At 35.3% G+C, this 25620-nt stretch overlaps 1 protein-coding gene across 1 annotated transcript in view; it reads left to right on the top strand.

The window, feature by feature from the left end:
• Kap-alpha1 (karyopherin alpha1) overlaps positions 1-25620 on the top strand; it is a 252644-nt gene that overhangs the window by 94051 nt on the left and 132973 nt on the right. The window contains exons 6-7 of the mRNA XM_090409589.1: positions 6189-6320; positions 15098-15186. Coding sequence (XP_090265715.1) covers positions 6189-6320; positions 15098-15186 — 221 coding nt within the window. The remainder of the gene's footprint in view (positions 1-6188; positions 6321-15097; positions 15187-25620) is intronic.

Here is a 25620-nt window from a genome sequence, read left to right as displayed (position 1 = left end):
TTTTAATTCTGAAAGAAAAGCAAGAGAAACAAAGGCTAAATTTTTCTATCAATGTTCTTGAGCCATACAATCAGCCATTTGTTAAGGGGGAACTAAAAAGAGCTCTCCTACTATCTTACTCTAGTGCAGTAGGGCCTGATGACATCTATTATGAAATGATAAAATATCTACCATCATCTTCTATGGATCTCCTTCTCTTATTATACAATAGAATACTTGCAGAGGAAGAGTTTCCAAATTCTTGGCATATGTCAACTGTCACTGCTATCCTAAAACCAGGAAAAGATCCAACACAAGTAAATAATTATCAACTCATTGCTCTGACCAGCTGTCTTTGTAAGATACTAGAGAAAATGGTAATGCCATACTTCTCTGGTATTTAGAAAGCAACAATCTTCTCTCCAATACACAATGTGGGTTCCGTAGACATCGCTCAACTGACACATTGAATGTGGAGTTTCAGGCATTGGCTGTTTGACGGAGGACTGCAATATGCAAGCCCCACACTACCCAAACAGCATTGTCTTCAGTAGTGCAAAGAGCATGTACAGTGGAATGTGGTAGCTTGGAAAGCTGTGTTATGGAGCAATGAATCATGCTACACCCTGTACCGAGCAGATGGACAGGTATGGGTGTGACGGATGCCCAGTGAACGTCTCTTATCAGAGTGCGTAACCACAGCTATGAAATTTGGAGGTGGCGGTGTGATGTATGGTCCTGTTTTATCTGGATTGGCCTTGAACTTCTATTTGTGGTCCAATGTACATTGAACTCCAGTAGGTATCTGAACATTCTGGACAAATAGACCTGAGCATTATCTTGCTGCAGAGTCCAGATCTCAACCAACATTTTGGGATGAACTGGAGCATCAGATGAGATCAAAGGACATCTGCCCCCTACAACAGTTCAGCACCTCATTATATGCCTACATGAAGAATAGTCCAAAATTCCCATTGATCGCTATTGTACGCTTCTGGAAATCATGTCCCCGTAGGATTGCTGCAGTCATTGAAGTGAAAGGAGGTCCTACATCTAATTAAGGTGGGTTCCATGACTGTTTGTTTCTCACACTATGGTGTCCTTTGACTTCTTTCCAGCAGTCAACCTTTCATGAATAGATATGTATAAAAAAAATTTTTTTTAAATGCATTCAGTTACTTGGCTTCTCTCTTGATTTGTTATCATATTCAATTGTGCATTATATAAATTGGTCATCCAGTTATATATCCAGTATTACTGTGGGATGCAACAGCGTGAAGGTGTAGACAGAAGATTTGTGCTATCACGTTGTGTTGAATTGAGAACATTGGGGTATAGATATGCCTACTGTTATCCATGACATCTTGAGGAGACATAGTAATATGGCTCACTTTCGGTGAATGATCTTTAAAATATGTGAAAAGTTTACATATAAATTCATTTATATCATAACTTTTACATCAATTATAATATGATATCATATCATATAGTGATGAGTGATTGGAATGCGTTCAAGCCGAGGTACAATGAGTTGTGTGTAAGAGTGGGACCTCCCACGTTGAGTCTCTTGACTCCATGGAGGTCTGTTGATAATAAGAATAATGATATATTTATGCAATAAGAAAATTAGATAAAGGTGACATGAAAACCTCAGGATATCCTACATCATGATACATCATGAAAATTATGAAAACAACTACCGTGTTAGAGTAAAACTTTAGTTTAATATAAACCAAAATAAACACTCGATGTTTCAACCTTCACATTAAGGCCATCATCTGGAGTACATGCGTACAAAGAAACAAGCTGCCCTACAATCTACATAGTATATGCTAAAGTTACTGATCAACAGTTAAAACTATTGGCCTGACCTCTGGTGAAAAAAAAAAAAAAAAAAAAAACGCCTTGCTACGTAAAAGCTAGAGTCCTGTTATTATTATTATTTATGAGGTTACAAAATTAATTAAGCTGAAGAATAACATGTTCACACAGAAAAATAAAAAAAAATTACATAAGTATACATATAAATTGCAACAAACTGATATGGATAGTGGCCAATAAAAGCTGAAAAATTATTTAAGAGTCCTAAAATTGGGGTTTTGTTTTCTGGAAAACTAAGTGGGCTGAATGTGTGCCATCCAAATTCTTGGGATTTTTATACCACCGTTATTGTTAAGATTAGGGTGGTTAATGAAAATTTCACAGACTTCTTTAAATTTCCATTCATACCAAGTTTTGTGTGATGTAATGAACAAGTACTTTTCCAATCAACTTGTGTAGAGTGTGATCTGAAAGGCCTGCTCCACCAAAATTGTTAAATTTAATATGTCGTTTGTGTTCTTTTTTTAGAGAAAGGGATTGTACATCCAGTTTCCCCACTATAAGGTTAGTTACAGATGCAATAGATACAACAAACTCCAGGGTGTGCTAATGGGGGGGAGGGATCCTTAGAGGAGTTGAATATGTTTTTTTAATTTTAAAGGTGGTTTAAAAGTGGCATTAAGATTATAATGGTGTAGGATTCTATTAATTTTTCTGATAACACCATAGCTATCCTATACATTAACCCTTTAATGCATGAGATAGCTATGGTTTTACTGTAATCTATATTATTTTTTGATCAAGTTTTATGAAGAACTTTATTAATAGTATTTTTGCTATAGCCATGATTTATAAATGTATTGCTAACAATTTTTAATTCTTGTTTAAGAGCTTGTTCATTAGAGCAAATTATTTATAGCTCTTTTTGAGGGTGTTAATGACTCCAAATTTTTGCGAAGGCTAGTGGTATGAAAGGGAAATTTACTTCATATCTATGCACGTACAGAGAAAGCAATTCTTAGAGAACAAATTCAACGTCGGCAAAAATCTAGCAATGACCCAAAATCAAGTTTTAAATTTACAGTCTGAACTCTCTAGTTATATGAATCGAGATATTTTGAATGTGCTTGAAAGATTACTAATAATTCAGCATATTCTGGAAAGTAATTTAAAAAAAACTTTAGGCCAAATTTCATATTTTAAAACAACAGTAAAATTTGAATGTCAATCATATGAATCTAGCCAATCAGGATATCTCTTCCCCGGCAAATGAATCCAACAGTGAACAACAAACAAGTGAGACGAGGAGCGACCAACCACACCTTAAATAATGATCTACTTGCATTACTTGATAAAGGCCTAACCTTCACAGTAGCATCGAAAACTGTTAATAAACTGAATGTTATATACCACATAGAAAGAAGCATTAATCTCTTCCAAATAATAAAGCTGATAAAATTTGTTTAGAAACCAGCAATGTTTTGAATAAAAAGAAAACCATATGTATCAATCTTACAGAAGCAGAACTAGCAGCAATCAAGTCATTAAAAGCTATTTGAGATATAATTATAATACCACCCTTCACAAAAATTTGGAATCAATAACACCCTATGCTCTAATGAACAAGCTCTTAAACAAGAATTAAAAATTATTAGCAATATGTTTATAAATAATGGCTAAAGCAAAAATAATATAGATTACGGTAAGACCATAGCTATCCCATACGTTAAACGATTATCAGAAAATTTAATGGAATCCTACACCATTATAATCTTAATGCCACTTTTAAATCGCCTTGAAAATTAAAAAACATATTCAACTCCTCTAAGAATCCTCCTTCTCCCCCCCCCCCCCCATTGGCACACCCTGGAGTTTATTGCATCTATTGCACCTGTAACTAACCTTATACTGGGGAAAGTGGACGTACAAACCGTACCTGTAAAACAAACGACACATTCAATTTAACAATTTTGGTGAAGCAGGTCTCTCATGCTCTTAACTCCCTACACCAAATTGATTGAACAAGTACATGTTCTTTACATCACACAAAAACTTGGTATGAATGGAAATTTAAAGAAGCCTGTGAAATTTTGATCCACCCTAATCTTAACAATAATGGTGGTATAAAAATCCCAAGAATTTGGATTGCACACATTCAGCCCACTTAGTTTTCCAGAGAACTCCAACTTTAGGACTCTTAAATAATTTTTCAGCTTTTATTTTCCACTATCCATATCAGTTTGTTGCAATTTATATGTATACTTATGTAAGTAATTTATTTTATTTTTTTGAAATTTTATTTTCTGTGTGAACAAGTTACTCTCCAGTGTAATTTAATTTTGTAACCTAATAGATAATAATAACAACAGGACTCTAGCTTTGATGTAATAAGTTTTTTTTTAAAATTTTTTTCACCAGAGGTCAGGCCAATAGTTTTAACGGTTGATCAGTAACTTTAGCATACCATATAGATTGTAGGGCAGCTTGTTTCTTTGTATATATGTGTATACTCCAGATGATGACCTAATGTGAAGGTTGAAACATCGAGTGTTTATTTTGGTTTATGTTAAACTAAAGTTTTACTCTAACACGGTAGTTGTTTCCATAATTTACATGACGTATTCTTATTGCTGTGTAAGCATGAAAAAAATTAAGGATATCCTAGATGTCTGAAGTAATTACTTTGCAAAACTATTAAACGAAATAAGCACTGACATAACAATAGTAGAAAATTTTCAATAGAAGTGCAAACACAGGAGTGTGTGTGTGTCAGTCAATACTTGAGGTGGAAAAAGCTATTAAAAACTTGAAATGTGGAAAGGCAGCTAAAGTAGATATTCTTATATGACAGGAAATACTCAAATATGGAGGTATAAAAATTTTGCAGTTGCTATACTGCACAATTCAATGGGCCTTGTGAGAATTTCAAATTCTGGAGATTAGAGTAGATCTCTTATAGTTCCTCTCTATAACTTTTGAAATAAAGTGTAATGTAAGAATTTTAGAGGATTTCTCTAAGTGTTCCAGGTAAGATTTATACAAGCATACTTGAAAAGAAGCTGAGAAAAATTGTGGAAGAGAAACTTGGAGAAGAACAAGCTAGATTCAAACCAAATAGAGGTTGTCAAGATCAAATTTTTACTTTATGACAAATAGTTGAGAAATCAGAGGAGTATGACAAAGAATCCGTACTTAAGTTTTGTAGATCTGAAAAAGGCACATGAGAAGGTGCCCAGAGAAAAGCTTTTCAAAACACAATTAGTGGTAAACAAAACATTATGCAGAGCAACATGGTCTATATTTAAGTTGTAATTCAGCATTTAAAATTGAAAGAAATACAGGAAGATGATTTGATGTAAAATCAGGTGTCAGACAAGAAAGTACATTATCTCTCCTCTTATTCATCATCTATGTGGATGATTGCATTATGAAAGAAAGTGGTATTAGACCTGATATTAGAATCAGAAATGTCAAACTTAGTTCTTTGTTTTATGTAGATGATATACTGCTAAACACATCTAGTCCCAGTCAGTGGATTCTCTGAGTTGAATTACAGCTCTAACAAATTTGACATGAAAATCAGCAAAACCAGAACTATGAAAATAGGAAAATGCATAGAAAAATTTAGTTGCATTCTCAATTGACATGCTATGGAACAAGTAAAAGTAGCTAAATAGCCGAAGTAAAATATTTTGGCTATTTAGCTACAATTTTAAGTGAAGGTGACAAATTAAATAAGGAAATAGACAAAAGAATTAGCAAAGCTGATGTGGTGATGAGCCATTCGAATAAATTTTTATGGAATAAGAGAGAAATTAGATTTGGGTTAGAAGTAAAGCTTGATCAAAGATTAGAGACCACAGACAGTCCTGAGAAAAATTAGTGGCCCGAAAAGATGGCAGCATTGGCAAGATCATATTAAAAATGAAAACATTAGGAATGAATTTGATATTGTCTGCATTCAAGAATGTGTGAGCAGGGCTAATTCAAAGTTGTAGTGAGCAGGGCTAATCCAAAGATTATCAAAACAGATGTTTGGTGCCAAGATGGCAGGAAAACAACTCATAAGAAGACCACTGTCTAGGCAGATTCATTCATTCAGAAGTGCCTCAGAAGCATGAAATATTTGATATTGGAGTGCTGACAAGTAATAGACTAATCTGAAGGGAAATTGTTCATGGAAGATTATAAATATAAACTTAATCATTTAGTGATGTTGTAGTAGCCTGATCACCCCTTGAGGGTATATATCAGGAAATTGATGATCAAAATTAGATTTTGAAATGGGCTGTTTTTAGTTCTTATATTTGACTAGTATGTTGCCATAATAATGCTTTAAAAATAGTATATATTTGAGGATATTTGTTACTACATTTTTCTTCTTTTAGTTTGAAGCTGCTTGGGCACTGACGAACATTGCTTCTGGTACATCATTGCAAACACGAATAGTTATTGAAGATGGGGCTGTACCTATCTTTGTGCGGTTGCTTGGTTCAGCATACGAAGATGTGCAAGAACAGGTAATCACTTTAACATGTTCCTTTAGAATTCTAACTAATAAATATGGATATGTCATTCTCCTTTGCTAAATGTTTATTCTTGAGAATCAGCTTATCTTAAGTTTAAGTTCCATTTAGCTCTTATCACAATATCAAATTAGAAAGGCACTAACTGCAATATATTCTGATGTGATATCCTAAGAATAGTTCATTTTGTTATCTCAGTTTAGAATAATCATTGAATTCAAAGTGAAAATATTGCTAGTTATGAATTATCCATTCATGAATGTACCTTTATAATAAATTATCTGTTTAATGGTAATGTACAAAATTGTCATGCTGAAATTATAGATGGAAATTCTTATAGTAGCAAATAAGTTTATTTTGGTTAAATATTTCACTCCTCATTCTCAGAATCTTCTTTTCGAGGTATACAGCTACAGTAAATTAATTATTATCAATAAAATTTACATTAAAAGTTGAATCTAGTATTTCATAAACTTTTGTGTCTCCATTTATTAATCATGAGATATTCTGATTGTAGTTTATAGTTTCTCTCTTTACATAACCCACTTAGGGTGACCTATATATATATATATATATCAAATCATCTCATCTCATCATACCCTCTTTTACCTTGCGGTGTCAAGGGTTTATTAATCATCGGACATTAAACCCTTCACAGGATAAGGTGGTCAGCCCTACGCCTGGTGTATCCTATGTCCTGTAATGTCAAGTTCTCAAGGCCGGTTTGCCTGCTTTTGCGGGATGAAAAACCCAAGGATAAACCGGGGAAAAATCCTACTGTTCATGCCAAAGACCGGCTAACTTGGCTGTGGCTGAGGAAGATCCTTCAGCTCCTCACGTCGCCGACGGGAATCAAACCTGGGACACTCCTTCCCCAGCCATATGGCTCAGGAAGTGCACAGCCACTAGGCTAACCGCACAGACATATCAAATCATCCAGATTAAAAAATCTGATACTAGAAATATATTAGAGCTAGCTAACCTCTTGTGTTCCACAGAAACCTTTCCATATGATTTGAATGTAGGTGTTGATAGAAAGGCTTCATATTCTCAGTGATGATGCTAATGTTGGAGTCATCGCATTGAAATTTATTTTTTTAGAAGGAAAGTCTTTTTGTAATGCTTTTCAATGTAATTATATAATTTTTTTTTCTCAAACAGTCAAATTTTTACATATTATTCAAAGAGTGATGAGGACTTGTTGGTTGTTGCCATGGTGTTAGTGCAAAATAGATATTTTCCTGAAAATTTTAAAAAATTTCATAACAAGCTATTCCTTTCCTCTGGGCTATTAAAAAAAAAAAAAGTACATTTTTTTTGTGTGTGTTTGTATTTTTAAAGACGATGAACTTCAAGAACTGCATTCTTTTAGATGTCGATTAACCATGGAATCCTATGGATGGCAGTATCTTCTTCCTCCTTAGGAAGAGATATGGGATGTGAATAGGTGTTCAGAGAAAATTCAAGTACCATGCATGTAGAAAAATTAAATTTCCCTGTTTTTGATATGGATAGGCATTTAGCAGAAAACACAACTAAAAAATATACAGAAAGTAACATCGTATTTTCTCATGATACATGACACTTTCAGGAAGTTAAAACTCTAAATTAAAGTTACCAAGAAATTATATACTTGGTTTAATCCTTTATCCAAGTGTAAGCAAACAAAGTTTGCACCTGAAGTATTTTCAGGACTGGGGAATCTCGTATATAGAAGCTAATGACTTCACATCACTTGCCATTAGTCTCCCATACTGCAAAGCACATATCCTTATGGGTATGTATAATGCTATACATTATGGAAGGGTCACTACCCAGACCAGTTTCAACCTTTATTGAGGTCTCATCAGTGGCAACTAGACACAGGTAATACTAAGGCTGAAGTAATGCCAAAATAATTTCTTGGTATCTTTAATTTATAGTATGACCAAGTAGAAAAACTTCCAACAACTATCTCTTATTCAGAGTATTTTAATAATAAGGTGTGGCACCTTTTGGCTACTCATATATGAAAATATGACTTCAGCATTACTTCAGCCTTAGTATCACCTCTGGGTCTGGCTCGGACTGATGAGACCTCATCAAAGGTCAAAACTCGTCTTGGTATTTCACTTCTACCCGTAAGGATATATCTTTGCATTATGAGAGACTAATGGCGAGTGATGCAAAGTCATTAGCATCTAATGCAATTGCCCCAGTCCTGAAAATACTTCAGGCACAAACTTTGTTTGCTTACACGTGGATAGAGGATTAAACCAAGTATATAATTTCTTCGTGTCTTTAATTTATAGTATAACTAAGTAGAAAAACTTCCAACAAGTTGGAACTCACATTCCATGTATTTATCATGCTTTCTGCTAGCATATTTTAATAATTCTGTATGCTTTGTTACATTTGCCTCTAAATTCCTGTGTATAACTCCCCTGTGTAAAAAAAAAAAAAAGTCACTAATTGCATGATTCATTTTACATGAATCTGAACAGCAAACTTCAACCTCTGGGCTGTGCGACACTGCTTCAGCAGAAGAAAACATCATTGTCCATAGGATTCCGTGACTGATCTGGACCACCTGGAGTGCAGTTTCAAAATTTGATATCTTTAAAAAAAGAAAAAAAAAAAGTTGTGCTCCAAAAAACATTTATGTGACTATGAAGTAAGGAATTGTGATAAAGATTTTGAAATTTCCAGGGAATAATGCTCTCTGCTACTTGTAGCAGAAAGCAAAGTTTTTTTTTAGACAGTTGAGATGGACACTGGCTGCAAGTTGAAAATTGGTTAGGAACAGAAAACTGTATGGTGAACATCCTCTCTGTTGAAGCAGATCTGAAATTTTTTTTTTATGTTGAATTTTTGTTCAATAATTGATATTTTATGGAAGTTTTTTTTTAATTATACAGTCAGCCCTTGACTTAATAATGCATGCTACTTACAACTGCTCTTGCTTATGACAACCATCCCATTAACATGTTCACCGTGTTATATCTCGTTTTTATCCTTCTTTATCTATTGTACATTCCTTATATACCTAATTTCTCTCTCTATCTCTCAATATTCTGTAGTCATAATGTTTTTAACCTAGACTCTGGTTCTGTCTCCTTTTTGGATATAGACAAATTTATCTTTTATAGCTGCACCAGCCTATATCCTATAATAGATAAGAAATACTATTCAGGGAGATGTTACCATTAATCTTACACATATATATTAATTCCTACTATCAGTCGTGGCCAATATTCTATCTTTTAATTCCCTCCTGCTTGTTAGGTTCGAACTTTAATGAGTGGTGAGCTGACTCATTATCAGGCAAGACTTAGATTTGAGATCTCTAAATACATGTTTATTTTCCACTCTATATGCACCCTATAACTATATTAAAATACACATTATCATCATCATCATCATCATCAAATTCCTGCCATGTACCCTCAAGGGGTGTACAGGATATGATAGTACTATATGAAAAAAAATTACATCATTATTAATTTCCTATCTACAATTTTCCTCCAAATCAGTCTGTTACTTGTCAACACTCCAACATTATCAGATCTTATATTTCTATCGTCTAAAGCACTTTGTACCGTATCAATCCACCTATATCTTGGTCTTCCTCTGGGTCGTTTTGCTGCCAACCTGGCAGAGAACACTTTTTTTGCTAATCTTTCTTCGCCCATTCTGTTTAAGTGACCATACCACCTGAGATTAGCTCTGCTAACGCATTCCTGAATGCTGACAATGTCAAGTTCTTTCCTAATATCCTCGTTTTTAATATGATACTGCCATTGATGCCATCTGTTCACGCCTATAATCTTTCTCAGGACTCTCATATCTGCGGTCTCTAGTCTTTGGTCAAGTGTTTTACTTCTGACCCAGCTCTCAGATCCATAAGTTAAAACTGGTTTGAACACTGTCTTGTATACAGCTAATTTAGTGTTCCGACTAATTTCTCTCTTATTCCATATGAATTTATTCAATTGACTTCCCACCATACCAGCTTTGCTGATTCTGTTGTCTATTTCTATATTTAATTTACCATCCTCAGTAAAAATTGTGCCTAAATAGCTGAAATGTTTTACTTGTTCCACAAGTTCTCCATTCACAACACAGTTGACATTTTCAATGATTCTGCCTATTTTCATTGTCTTTGTCTTTTTATTGCTGACCTTCATACCATATCTATTACAACAGCTATTCAATTTAGTCAGAGAATCTTGCAGACTTGTAGCGGATTTATTTAGAAGTATAACATCATCCGCATAAAGCAAAGAGCTGACATTAACATCTCCAATTTTGATATCATGTTTAATACCACTTTCCTTCATAATGTGATCCATATAGATAATGAATAACAGAGGGGATAATGTACATCCTTGTCTCACACCAGATTTAATACACATTATATATTCACTTATACATGTCAATACTAAATAAAAAGGTTACTTCAATTTTAAGAGCAGCTCAATCGATGCTTTAAATGACATTCAAACACATTACTAACCTCTGCATTCAAACATACAAAATTCTCGTACAGATATCCCTCTGTATTCTGGGATTACTATGTAAATTTAGGCTCGATTAAATTCTAACTAATATTCTTATATATGCACACATTTAAATTCACCTCCTCCTAACAATTCAATCCAGTTAAAATTGACAATGGATATCAGGTCGTACTAAGTTGTACTATTCACTTAAAATTCTCTATATTGCATTGTCCTGACATAAATTACGTTACATATTAATTTCCTTCCTTCCATACGATCTCGTAATTAGGTAACAAAAGTCTACATTACCTTCACTAAACCTTGATTAGGTCTGTCTTGCCTTTGTTATGCCCGAGTGGTGGTTCCTTCCTCATGCCACGTGCAGCGTTGCATTGTTACTGGATAGACCTTCTCATCTGCAGCATGGCTACTTAGACTTTCAGAGATTTCTTTGGGGAACATCCATGAGCTCACAAACGCTTATTAGGAACACATTCGCTCACTCGCACTGGAATTCTGTCTACCGTATTGCTGGTAGATTACTTCAATTTCCCGCCGCCACTCATCTCTGCCTATCGCACTGCTCGCATGACCAGGAAGCTCCGGGCACACCTCGGTGAGATGATCCAAAACCAGGAAGTCAAAGGAAAAAAGCCTTGTTTGTCCTTGCAAAACCCCTTTTATTTTCCTCGCACAACGCCCTCTTTTTTCTCCAGGAACTCTTATGCGGGGCTGTGATATTCTCGTCCACATGAATTTCTCTTACCTTTCTCTCTGCTACGTCAGCGTAATTTCTCGGAATCTCCATACACTTCGCTTTCTGTGAACTGCACTGCCTCGGGTCATACACCAGCAAGTACAAAACCTTTGAACCTAATCTTACAAGTTGTCCAGTGATTTAGACTAGTTTAAGCAAATTCCATGCAGTGATAAAATACAATATTTCCTGCTCATTAAAATTAAACAAATAACATGTTGCTTTGATACATTACTATAATTCATTACCTTATAAGATTGTAAAATTTCCTGTGTGTTTTGCCAAGTGCAAGCTTTTTTTTTTTTTTTTTCATTCATTTTTTTTTTTTTTTTTTTTTGTTATTATGTTAAGCCCTGAATAATTTTTTTTTGTTCTGAACCAAAACCATTCAGGGTGCAACAACTGATTACCACCTCGCTCCTGTATCTCACAGACAAGGGTGTTATTGCTGCCTTCAAGACATTTCAGAAATATTTTTCTCAGGTTGTTCCTGCTATTGAGGTTGAGAAAGGCGCTCAGATTTTTGGAAAGAATATAATATCTTGCATTGTGCAAAGAAGTAGACAACATGGAGTGAGATAACAGCAGAGTGTATAAATGGTGTTTAGAGGAAGCTGCTGAAAATATATCTTCGTACATTCACAGAGTTTGATGAAGACAAAGCCTTATATGAGATCGATGACAAGATATTGTGCTACTAGCTAAAGAGCTGAAAGAAGAAGAGCTCTCAAATGAAGAGAGCTCTTCTTCTCATCTCAAATTCTTCTGGCATAGAGCCAGAAGAATTAAAAGTTCCAGAAGAAGAAATTGACTCCCCCTAAAAAAAAAAAAAAAAAAAAAAAGTTGAGGCATTTGCCTCCATTAATAAGGCAATTTCATTGTTTAAAGAAATGGACACCAACATGGTAATAGTTAGCGAAGTGGACAGAATGATTCAAGTTACAAATGATTACTACATTGAAATTTATGAAGAAAAGAAAAGGCAAAATTGTGCAGACTGAGTTGGATGTAATGTACATTTTAAAGATGCCCCTCTTGTTGTTGCCTCACTGAAAATGAGTCCAGACCTTGCACAAATTACATCTGGTGAACCCTCTTCAGAATGCTCTGTTACGATTTCTGAATTTGAAGAATTTGTTCTTAATGACTTATGCTCCCCTGCTTTCTCCAATGAATCATCCAGTTAATATAGCAGCAGTTTGGAAGATTAGTCTTGCTCCATGAATTTCCTGCTGATGCTTTTACTGGTAAGCACACAGAAGTACTGTGCATTGTGTTTCACTATCCATTAGATTACAGTACTGTATATGGTAATTTTATATGATAATTTGTACACTGCATTAGAATTCAGGTATGTTAATTGTTTATAGGAAGTTTTTTTTTTCTCTTTTTTTTTTACACTTGGTAGAAACTTGGCAACTCAGTAAAGGTGAGTTGCCTCTGACACTACAATCAGATCTAACACTCTTTGACTATGAGTTCCTTCTGTCAGATGCTGCTTGAGGAAGTTGTCTCACAACAGCTTAATAAATTCAGTTTCATTCTTCTCATGTGATTTCGCAGCTATCCATATATCAATGTTCGGATAATTAAAGCCCTCCTCCCCTTTATGATTATCTTTTCACACCCATTGTCTTTGTTTGTCATTAGCAACCGATCCACCGGGTCTGTGGCAACATCCCACTATATTTGATCTTGTTGGACTCCACCTCACACTAAATGGCTTCAAACTCATTGCCATATAAAAAACTGTTACTAGTATTGCAGTTATGTCTCAAATCTGATATCATTAGTAGCATGCCACCTCCTCTCCTATAGAATGTATAGAATGTATCCTTTCTAAAAATACTATACCATATGCACTCAATACCAGTTAGTATGTCCACTTCTGATACCCAGGTCTCACTGGTGTCTACAATATGAGTCCCAATATATTAACCAAGGGGCAACAAATTCTATCCCTTTGTTTCTCCTAGCATTCATATACAGACATAATAAGTTACCTCTTTTGTATACTATTGTATACAGTTCATGAGACAGTTCGACAAATGAAGACCTGCAGATCTTTATCTCATTCCTTACGTATGCAGACATCTTTACACATGCTTGATAGGTCTGAGCCAGATGAACACAGAACTGTTCTGTCTTCATAATCATTTCCATAATAATAACCATTCCCATCATTAAAACAGTTACCTAACATTGTCACTCTTACATGCAGATTCTCATGATTCCTCCCATCAGAATTCAATTTCCCTGACTCTTTGTGACAATAATTTTTCAAGGCTCCTGATCTTGTGTAGGCTGTCCCTCTTATACAAATGTAATCTTCCCTCAAACTCATCAGTAGCATGTTTTATGAAAGTCACCTCACCAAATAATATTCTTCTTTTTACAATCAACTTTACTTACCAGATTTTCGTTATTACGAAAATCTAGTAAGTAAAGTTGATTGTAAAAAGACTACCTGATTCCATGCTTTGTTGGTTTCGGTTTTATTGCCGACTTTTTTAAAATATTTCCTGTGTTCCTCTAAACACTGCTCAACTTTCTGCAGTTCCCTTGCCATTGTCTAATAATTTGCTTCAACCTAGTGATTTCGGATGCTAAATTCCTTTCAATATCTTTTCAATATTCTCTTCAATTTCAATATTCTTTTCAATAGGGGAAGAAACCTTCTTGTTCACTGCCTTGCTGTTCTTGTTAGCACTCTGTTTTTGCTGCCTTGTATTTAATATTACAATATCACAATAAAAATATGTTATAAAGACACTAAATACTCTAAAAGCATGGACATCTACTCTAATATATATACTATAAAACACTAATTTTCTAAGGAAAAAACACAATAAAACAGATAAAAATGACCGATTTTACACATGCTAAATTACACCAGCCACTCAATGTAACCTCAAACCCAGTTTTTTTAATATATTGAATTTGGAAATACAGATCCTTCTCAACTAACTGCATTAAAGAATTAAGGAATTTCAACTTCTGAAAAAGGCTGTAAGGGGAAAGATTAGTTTTTACTGGAAAGTACACTGTGATAGTTGACATTTTTTTTGCTGTTTCAGGAGATTTTCCATAACTTCAGTATGTTATTTTTTGGAGTTTTGTCAAGTAAAGCAATGAAGCCAAATAAGATGACTCATCAAAAAAAAAAAAAAAAAATTGCTAATATTATTACAAACGTTTTTTTTTTCCCCAAAGTGTTTTTTTTATTTTATTGCTCTTTTCATTGAAATGATAGGAATTGAATGAAAAGAGTGAAAATGCAATATTATACTCATTTCATAAAATGAAAATTTTATAAAAAAAAATATGCTTAGTTTTTTTTTTAATTGCCTGGGCAGTAAAAATGATTAGACTAATTTGTTGGACTGCAAGATGTCAGTCCTAGATACCACTGTTCTATATGAAAAATTTTGTCAACACGGTAGTGTGTCATCTTTTTTATTATTATTAGTAGTAGTAGTATTTTAATATGACAAATGTAATTTCTTATTAAAATAAGCATTATTTATTTTCAGGCAGTTTGGGCCCTAGGTAATATAGCTGGTGATAGTCCAGAGTGCAGAGATTTTGTTCTTAGTCAGGGCATTTTAATACCTCTTTTACAGTAAGTTTAATTTATTACTTTGGGTTATTATCCATATTAAAAACTAAAATTATAGTAGATAACTGCTAATGTCTAGAAATTAGCAGAATTATATATATATATATATATAAATAACCATTCTTAATCATTTGTATGAGCAAATGGTTAAGAAAGATATTAATTAAATCAGCAGTGTATCAGTGTATTTTGTCTTGTGCAGATTAAGTTGATAAAATGAATACAGAATTAATAATAGAAACAGAGCTTTTAGTATGGCCTAAAGCTTACTGAAAATTGGCTACTCAAGGTGATTGACTAATTCCCATTACCTTTTATAGAATGATAAACTAATAACTGCCTGAAGTCAGCTCACATTTAAGCTGATTTGTCTTAAGCTAGTAGTAGTAGTAGGACTTTTTCATTATAGTTCTTTTATATCATCTGTGATGATGCATGTTTTAATTTGAAAGAGAATAAAGTTTTTATTTATTTATTTTAATTTATTTTTTAATTCCACATGTGCATGCACAAATACCAGCAAACCTATGGCATATTAGTACCTTGAACACCATATTGATGTTTTTATCAAGAAAGTTTTTCCTGAACAGCTGTTCCAAAGGACATCTGCTTTTGTCCTTTGGAATAGCCATTCTCATGTAGTTCTCATGTTGGAAAATTTGGGATTTGTGTAACTGTTCACTTGACAAGTAAGAGTTAAGCTGAAAATTACCTTAAGTTTTATGAAGAGGCCATGAATGTGATGTATTTATGCTTAGAAATGTTAGAGGTATATATCATCCTAAGAAGAAAAATTTGATCTTGTCTGGTTTGTTTGATTGGAATTACATCTAGTAAAATATGAGGCCAGTGTATTATATCTGATAATTATTGCAATCTCTTGTCTGTTTATTTTTTTTTTTGTTTTGTAGGCTGAAACACCCATCTGGATAGCATCTGGGCCACCTCCATATGAGATTGGCTAATTCATCTTCAGCTGAAAATTCTTATAAACTTTTCTCATGATTTAGACAGGATGTGATGTCATCCTTATGACTGCATCTCTTCTGGAAATCTGACCATATTATACATAAGTGATGTGATATCCTGCCAGAATTGAAACAAAATTGTATAGAATCATAGCATTGAGGTTAACAGCCTGGTTGTGAAGTGAGTGGCATATCTATTCTCCTCCCACAGGCTGTAGTGATGTGATGTGATGTTGTATCGTATCATATCATCCCATGTCATGAAGACAAAATTGTACAGAATCATAGTATTGAGGTTGATGGCTTTATTGCGCATTGGGTGGCATATCTGCTCTCCTCCCACATGCTGTACGTTCAAATCCCCTCATGGACACGGATGATTGAATGTCTTTATACAGTAAAGAAATTTCATTGTCTGATGTGAGACCACCATACTGTTTATTTGGAGACTTGAAGAGGCTTGAAAAATTAGTCTAATGTACTGTAGGCTAACAGCCAGATATAGTAGTAGGATTCACATTTAAAAAAATAATAAATAAATAAATAATTAGAGGCTGTCCACAGCCCATAGAAGAATGGCAAGTGAAGGAATATCTTGAAGCATGGAATGTCTGAACACTGTATTTTTTCAGTTGTTTTTTTTTTTCACTTGAAGATTAGTGTACTGTCAATAGAACTATAGATATTGTTGGAGATGATCAGTAAGAGAAGGTCCTATATGTATAGGAGGAAGATAGTTGACAAAAGTGCCGAGACCATATGTTTTATCCAAACCTTTCTGTGGCTTGTGTTCAGAGATGGGTGATGTCGGCCAGGGAATCTGCTATCGATCGAAAATAGCTTGATCTACCAATCAATTAATGGCCACAAGTCCATACTGTGTTGCTGGTCAGATTATTCTATTTTTCTGTCAAAAGCACAGGAGATATGTAATGTTCTCTAATTGATAATACTTGGAATTAAAGATACCAAGAAATTATATACTTGGTATCTTTAATATAAATATAAGCAAACAAAGTTTGTACCTGAAATATAATCATTGTTTGCTTACACTTGGATAAAGGATTAAACCATGTATATAATTTTTTGGTATCTTTAACTTATAGTATAACCAATTGGAAAAACTTCTAATACTAGGAGGTAATTTGCCTGCAGGAGTACTAGGTCAGTTTTATCTATAGTTAATGTTAGGATGGTACCATGTGGATGTGAGATGGTAGAAGATGGAAGAGCAAAAGTTACATCCATTTGCCTTAAAGTAATATATAATTATTATCATGTCCTCCACGGAGTTGACAGACTCATTGTGCGAGGTTCATTAAACTGACAACGTATTTATCATACTGAATCTTAAAATCCTTAACACTCCCTGCATTAACAATGTATTCTGGTAATGCATTCCATTCACCTACAATTCTCCATGTAAAAAATCTAATAAAAGCTTATGCTATCTGGACTTATGTCAGTTGTAATATTAAAATTATCTCAGAAATGATTTCATCTTGACACTTCAAAAATTTGAATGATATCAGAGAGAAATGCTATCATGCCTACTATGATCCACCTAGCAAATCTAAGTGTGCATTATGAACTTCTAGTACAAAACATTTCCATGATTGGGTGGATTTAAAAATTCTTCCTCTTGCTTAGAAAAAGACATGTTCAAACTTCATCTACTGACGATCCATTAGACCTTTGTCAGCACTAAGTTTTCCAATTTTAAATAACTTACAAGGTTTACCCTCTCACAAAAACAAGCAAGCTAGCCAGTAAATAGTGAATATAGAGCTAACCATCTTATTTTGTCAAGATCTGGTTCAGTATTAAGTCATTTCTCAATGCACCAAATACAGTATATTAGAAAAAAGGATGTAATGAAATGAAAAGTTTACTTCAAGGAAGAATAATATCCATTTCCATTTTATGCCAAGTGGGCAATGTTTACACTTCAGAAGTTTTGGAAGATTAACTCAGAGCTTAAGAAGTTCACCAACATGACAAATTTTGAATTGTTGATTTCATCAAATACCAGGAAAAACTTAAAATACTTCAGTAACTTCTTCGAAAGTTATGCATCTTTCTTAAGTAAACATTTGTTGGTGCTCAGATTATTATCAACAAAGAAAGGCCTAATAGGCTGGTTATCTTATTTTAAAGAAGTATAATTATCCATCATTATTTTATATTATCACTTTTACAACTCCTAACATTTCAAAGTATAGGCTTTGTTTGCTTACTTGATATAAGAGGATAGATACCATTCTTCCTTGAAAGAAGATTGTAGGTCCAAGTTGAAAGAAACTTGGGAAGTTATTTTCTTTATTAACTGTGAAAAATATTTATATCAGGATGATATTGCTTTTAATATATCAATATGAAAAGCTCCCAAATCATGAACCATTCTGAATAGATGTTCTCTTTGTTCCAATTTATTATGTGATTTCTTGGACTCATTGCAGGAAAGCACTCCCACAATGAGTTTTTTGCTATGTTCTGTGATTTACCTAGGTGAATGCAAAATTTTATCGGACAATTTCAAAATATGTAAATTGTCACTAGAAGATTATTTTCTCCAAATTAACATTTGTGTATTAACAGAACTGATCCAGAGTATTTGCTTTGTTAGTACTTCTTTTTTAAAAACTCACCTGCAAAACCCACCTGCTTTTTCTGACAAACCCGAATTTCAGACTCCAAGCACTACTCATCTGAACTTCACGAAATACACACTTTTTAACTCCTTTTGACTCAAGGGTAGCATTGTACACATGTTTGCTTTGACATACCATGTCAGAGAGCATTCAACTTAGTATCCCAATGCTAGTAATTACCCAGAACTTTTTGATTTTCTCTCTTTGAAATTCAATGCCCTAGAATTCAACTTTCCTAGCAGTAAGGTTGTCTTTCTTGGCAATTTCAATGTACACAATACCAACTGGTTTTCTTTCTCCAACAGAACAGACCAAGCAGCTTGAGATTCTGAGACATTTGCCATCACAAATGATCTCATACAAACTGTTTACATGCCCACCAGATAATCCAAACCACTCTCCAAACACTGGACCTCTTCCTCACTTCCATATACCATGAAGGTTGTATCTCCTTTAGGTAATTCAGACTACATCCTTCTACTTATCTCTCACCTCACCAAGCAACACCGACACAGTCATTCTCAACCAAGAGTCATCTGGTATTATAAGAATGCCAAGTGGGACAATCTCAGGGATTTCTATGCCTCATTCCAATGGTTGGATTATTGCTTTCGGTCTTCCAACCCAAGTACGTCCACTGGACACATCACTAAAGTAATCCTCTCTAGAATGAACATTCCAGAGAGGATTACTCTCTCAAATAGCAACAGTGCATTTTGATCTCTGGATCAAAGCAGTTGGCTGCAACTTTTGTCCAACACTGCTCTCTCTCTCTCTCACCACTCCTGCACCCAGATGGGTCTATTGCATCATCACCCACAGAGAAAGCACATCAATCTTTTCATGAAATGCCTGCATAGATGATTTTAGTAAATGTTCCCCAACCATTCCATACACCCAACACTCAATGCCTCATCTGACTTTTCACCATCAGAAAAATCCTATCCAGATTAGATAACAAAAAAATCCCCTGGCCTTGATGATAATTTTCCAGTTGTCTGAAGACTTGTGCACCAGAGTTGACTACCATTCTGTGTCACCTCTTTACGCTCCCTTACTCCACTGGCATCTATCCTGCACCCTGGAAGTTAGCCTTTCCCCAATTCATTCCCAAGAACAGTGACAGATCCTTACCATCAAACTATCACCCAATCTATCTCTCACTCTCTCACATCAGTCCTCTCTAAAGTAATGGAGAGAACCATCAACAGTCAACTTCTTTTCTGTCTTGAAAACACTCAACTAATAAAACGACCGCCAATATGGAATCTGCCAATGCTGTCAACAGGGATCTTCTCACCTGCATCACGCACCTCTGAATAAGCATTATGGAAAAGGTTGGCAAATCCCAAGTAGTTGCACTAGATATCTCCATTGTTTTTTGACCTGGTCTGGCACAAGGGCCTGTTAAATAAGCTTCTATCATTCAGCCTGTCACATGACTTCTGCAACTGGGTCACCAGTTTTCTCCCTGGATGTACTTTATGTGCAATGGTTGACAGGTCCCTGTCTTCTAACTATGTAATGCTGGGATTCCACAAGGCTCTTTCCTCTTACCAACAGTGTTTCTTCTGTGCATCAGTGACCTGATTCAGTTGGCCACCAATTCTACAGTTCTGCTAACAACACCAAACAATTTTATCAAATGAGATGTTTTATTAACTGCTTATAAGCAGTTAATAAAACATCTCTCTAATAAAATTGTTTGGTGTTGTTAATACCGTTTTAAAAAAAAAAAAAAAAAAAAAAAAAGTTATGAATAACCTACAACACTTAAGCTTATCTTTTAAACATTATACTACATTACTCCTTTTCACTTGACAAACCTTGCGCCAAACAAGCCTTCACAACCCATGGGGCAACTACCTCTGCAAGTCTAAATTCTGAGCTTCCAACCATTCTTCAATGGTATGAAGATCAGAATTTAGTTATCTGAGCTCATCTTCAATGGAGCTCAGATAGTCTTGTCAATTTCAATGCCTGCAAAACACAGTTCTGCCTTATTTCCCACAAAAAAAAAAAAAAAAAAAAAAAAAAAAAAAAACATACTATACCAGCCTTACCTTTTGACAATACCCAGATCTCTAGGCAGGATGAGATCTATTTCCTTGGGATTAGCTTGACATCTAGTCTTTCTTGGCATAAGCGCATTATAACCATTGCCTCCTCGGCATCCAAAAAGTTAGGATTCCTCTTTCGTTCAAGGCATTACTTTATTCCTGAACAGCAATTCTTTTTCCTTCTTCTTCAGCTGCTCCCATTTCTCTATGGGGTTGCTATTTCTGAAGAGTCTTCTCCACTGGTTTCTATTGTAGACTGCATCTTTGTTCAGGTTTTTCTCCTTCAGATCTTCCTCTACATTATCTTTCCACCTCTTCTTTGGTCTTCCTCCTCTTTGTATTTCCATTATCATGATACTTTGTCCATCATATTTTTCATTTCGTCTCATTACATGTCCATACCATCTTAATCGTGCTTCTTGTATTTTGTTTGTAATTGCAGTCACCTTTACATTACCTCTGTGTTCATTTCTCACCAGGTCTTTCCTTGTTACTCCACACAGTCATCGAAGTATCCTCATTTCTATAGTACTAATCTTGCTTTCATTTGACTTCTTCATAGGCAATGTCTCCCATCCATATAACATTGTATGTCTCACTACTGTTCTACTGAAGTATCCTCATTTCTGTAGTACTAATCTTGCTTTCATTTGACTTCTTCATAGGCAATGTCTCCCATCCATATAACATTGTATGTCTTACTACTGTTCTGTATATTTTTCCCTTCAGTTTCACTGGAACTTTTCTATCACACAAAATTCCTGACATTTCTTCCCAATTCTTCCATCCTGCCTGAATTCTGTTATTAACTTCCCTTTCCACTTCACCTTTACTGTCCACTGCTGAACCCAGATTTTTGAATTTATCCACTTTCTTGATGATCTCTCTCTATTTGGCACCACAACTTCCTCAGTAACAACATTTTGACCACACATCACATATTGGAGGAAGGAATTGGATTTTATGCAGTTATTAAGGGACAACTATCTACGGCAACATGTATTGGAAAATACCAGGGGGCAGAGAGTGCTGGACCTAGTAATTGCAACTGAGAATGTAGCTGTAACGAACATGACCATGTTGCCACCAATTAGTGAGAGTGACCATAAGGTCATGACTTGGGAGGTGGCTAAAGGAGTCGAATTTACAATTAAGACAGGGTACATGTGGAATTACCGGGCTGGTAAGTATGACCAGCTTAGGTGTGTGCTTGGCTCAATGCCATGGCATGTAAAACTGCAAGGGACAACTATTAAGAACTGTTTGCAGGAGGCAATAGTTGACCGTATACCAAGAGTCCGAATAATAAATCAAGTAGGGGTTAAATGGATGAATAACACTATTAAGCTTGAGCTGCAAAAAAAAGAAACAATTGTGGAGGGAATTTAAGGAGAAGGGTGACCATCAGGTGCAGGAACAGTATAAAGCTCAGGCCAGGATGGTAACAAGGGTGGTAAGAAAAGCAAAAGCAAATTACGAAAAGAAATTGGCTACGCAGGCTAAAGAGAATCCCAAACAGTTTTTTCAATATGTTGCAAGTAAAAGGAAAAATGCTCATGGTAGACTGATCTTAAAAAATGCTGAGGGTAGGGAGGTAACCGAATCAGTCGATGTTGTGGAATTACTGAGCGAGCACTTTGCAAGAGTATATCATCCAGATGGTGACTTTGCAGAAATGGAAGAACCAACAGCTTATACTGGAATTGTGATGAATGAAGTAGAGGTAACTAGTCTATTACAGAACCTCAATGTCAATACATCTGTGGGATTGGATGGTATACCAGCTCGTTTCGTACGTGAAGCGGCCAAAGAATTGTCAGTGCCCTTGACCATTTTGTTTAATTTGAGCCTCAGGACTGGGTCAGTCCCAGGGGGGTGGAAAGAGGGGAAAATAGTTCCACTGCACAAAGGTGGTTCCAAGGCTGCTGTTGAAAATTACCGGCCAATCAGCATAACAGGAATCATTATCAAGGTCTTAGAGAAAATAGTCAAGAGGAAAATACAAGATTGGATAGAAGAAAATGGGATACTGTATCGGGGACAGCATGGTTTTGTGAAGGGTAGGTCATGCCTCAGTAACTTGCTCACGTATTATAACACAGTGACGGCTGAACTGGATAAGGGTAATGGGTTTACAGTGATTCTACTGGACCTTGCTAAGGCCTTTGACAGGATACCACATGGAATTCTAATCAATAAATTGCAGCATATGGGAATGGACATAGGGTTGGTGAGATGGATAGGAGGGTGGTTGAAGGAGAGATATCAGAGAGTGATTTACTCAGGAGTAGAGTCCACAAGACGGCCTGTGACTAGTGGTGTGCCACAAGGATCTGTTCTTGGACCACTGCTGTTTAATTTGTTCATAAATGATATAGGAAAGGATCTGAGAGGAACAGTTCATTTGTTTGCGGATGATGCGAAGTTGGGTAGGGCAATAGTGAATGCAGATGACGTCAAAATTTTTCAGGATGATTTGGATAGATTGGAGGTCTGGGCTAGGGAGAATGGATGTCAATTTAATGTGGCAAAATGTAAGGTTATGCATTTTGAGCGAAAAGATTGGCAGCAGTATACCACATTGGTGGAACTGTACTCCAGGAGATTGATGAGGCCAGGGACTTGGGAGTGTTGGTGGATAGGGAGATGAAGTTTAGGGGGCACATTGCAAAAGTGGTTAAATCAGCTCATCAACTCACTTGGTTGTTGAAAAATACTTTGATGAGCAGAGACAAGCAAGTTATTGTTCCTCTGTATCGAGCCTTGATAAGACCTCATCTCGACTACTGTGCCCAGATTTGGTCACCTAGGTTTCTTCTTGATGGGGAGGAGGTGGAGAGGATCCAGAGGCGAGTGACCAAGATGATAGCAGGTCTGTGGAATGAACCGTATGAGAAAGGTTGAGGATTTGTGGGTTGCAAAAATTGGTTGATAGGCGGAGGAGGGGAGATATGATTGAGACATTCAAATTACTGAAGGGTTTCTATAAAATTAATTCAGAAGATATTTTTGAGAACAGGGCTGGCTGTGGGAGGACTAGGGGACATCCATGGAAACTGGGCAAAAGTGTGGTTAGTAAAGGTGTTAGAGCTGGGTTCTTTACTTTTAGAGTAGTGAATGAGTGGAATGCGCTCCCTGAGTCTGTGGTGGATGCTGTGACAGTGAATGAGTTTAAGGCGAGGTATGATAGATACTGTATGAATGTCGAATAGTTGTGATGAATATGATTGGGGACTCCCTCAATGAGTCTAATGACTCCCTGGAGTTGCCCGTAATAATAGTAATAGTAATATTCAGTTTTGTTTCTACTAACTCTCAGTTCCTCTTTCTTTCTAATACTCTGTTCCACCTTATCTGCTTTTGTTCTGCTTCCTTTCTTGTTTCTGCACACAGCACAATATTGTCTGCATATAGCATACTCCAAGGTGTTTTTTCTCTCTCTCTCTCTCTCTCTCTGATGTGCTCTGTCAAAATATCTATCACTACATTAAACAGAAAAAGGCTGAGTGCTGATCCCTGATGTAAACCAACTGTTAACTCAAAACTATGTTATTCCCAAATAGCTCCTAACTTTTGCTTATGTAAAATCTTGCATAGAAGGATTTTTGATTAAAAAAAAAAAAAAAAAAAATTCCTTATATGCCAATTTTACTGGAAAACGAAAATCCATACCAAATGCTTGTGATTAATCAGCTTTTTTTTATAGTTAAGAATATGGAATTAATTTAAAGCGAATTGTTAAATAAAATAACTGCCAAATTAATGTAAAGAACAAAGAAAGTTAAGTGTGAATTAATTTGTAATCAAAGAAATTTCCAGATTAGGAAATATTCCGGATGGATTAACTTATGACCTGAGGCAATTACTATTGCGAAGGTCAAAGCGTGTACTGGGGTTTCCCGCATTATCACAACGACACAAAAGGTGCGGGTGCAGATCCGGGAAAGACCCAAGGGAATAGAAACGTAGCAGAACCCAAGGTCGAAGGAAGAGAATAAAAGGGAGGAAGATCAATAGATCGATGCTCCTTTTTCCACGGGTAGTAAGAAGGCTCTTTCTCTTTGGTGGCATGTGGCGCTTAGGCACGCACTTTTGATTTTGTCGTTGCCTTTACCCAGGCATTTTTCTGGCTCTTGATTCCAGTCCTAGATGCAAGGAATTCCAGTATATCTTGCAGACTCAAGGTTGCAGATCCATATCCTGCCAACAGACGTCTGGAAGTAATACAAGGTACGATTATGCAGTAACAACGGTCATTTCTGAAATTCCAGCCACCAAGTTTTCCAAAGCTATAATGGAAGGTAAAAGAAGTATCTAATATTGTGGACTAGATGACTAAAAAGTAAGGCCTTGTATAGGAAATTTCTAGAATTGAGATTTGTGGAAGAAATTGCTATTGTATTGAAAATTTTGTTAGAGTTAAGATCATTAATAAGGACTCTAGGTCGTGAGTTTAATTTTTGTGAAATAACCTGCTGAGTTATGTGTTAAGATAGCCTTAGCATATGTGAAGGTTTAGAGTACATGATATAATTTAATGTCTGAGAAAAAAATATGATGTAGTATGCACAAATCTGTTTTAGTATATATGAATAATTTATTGGAATAATTAGTGCACTAGTCAAATTGTTTAAAGAAGAAATTGTAAAGCTAAGTTAATTAATTTGAATTCAAGCTGATATTGGTGTAAAGTATAGAGCCTGATAGTTGTTTTTGAATGTTTAGCATTAACTTTTTTGTATTTTCAATTAGAATGAA

Source organism: Typopeltis vanoorti, chromosome 19 (assembly GCF_054136105.1).
Source record: "Typopeltis vanoorti isolate ZY-2024b chromosome 19, IOZ_Tvanoo_1.0, whole genome shotgun sequence".
Lineage (NCBI taxonomy): Eukaryota > Metazoa > Arthropoda > Arachnida > Uropygi > Thelyphonidae > Typopeltis > Typopeltis vanoorti.
The sequence above is the reverse complement of the archived record's forward strand: the minus strand, read 5'-3'. Positions and strand labels throughout refer to the sequence as shown.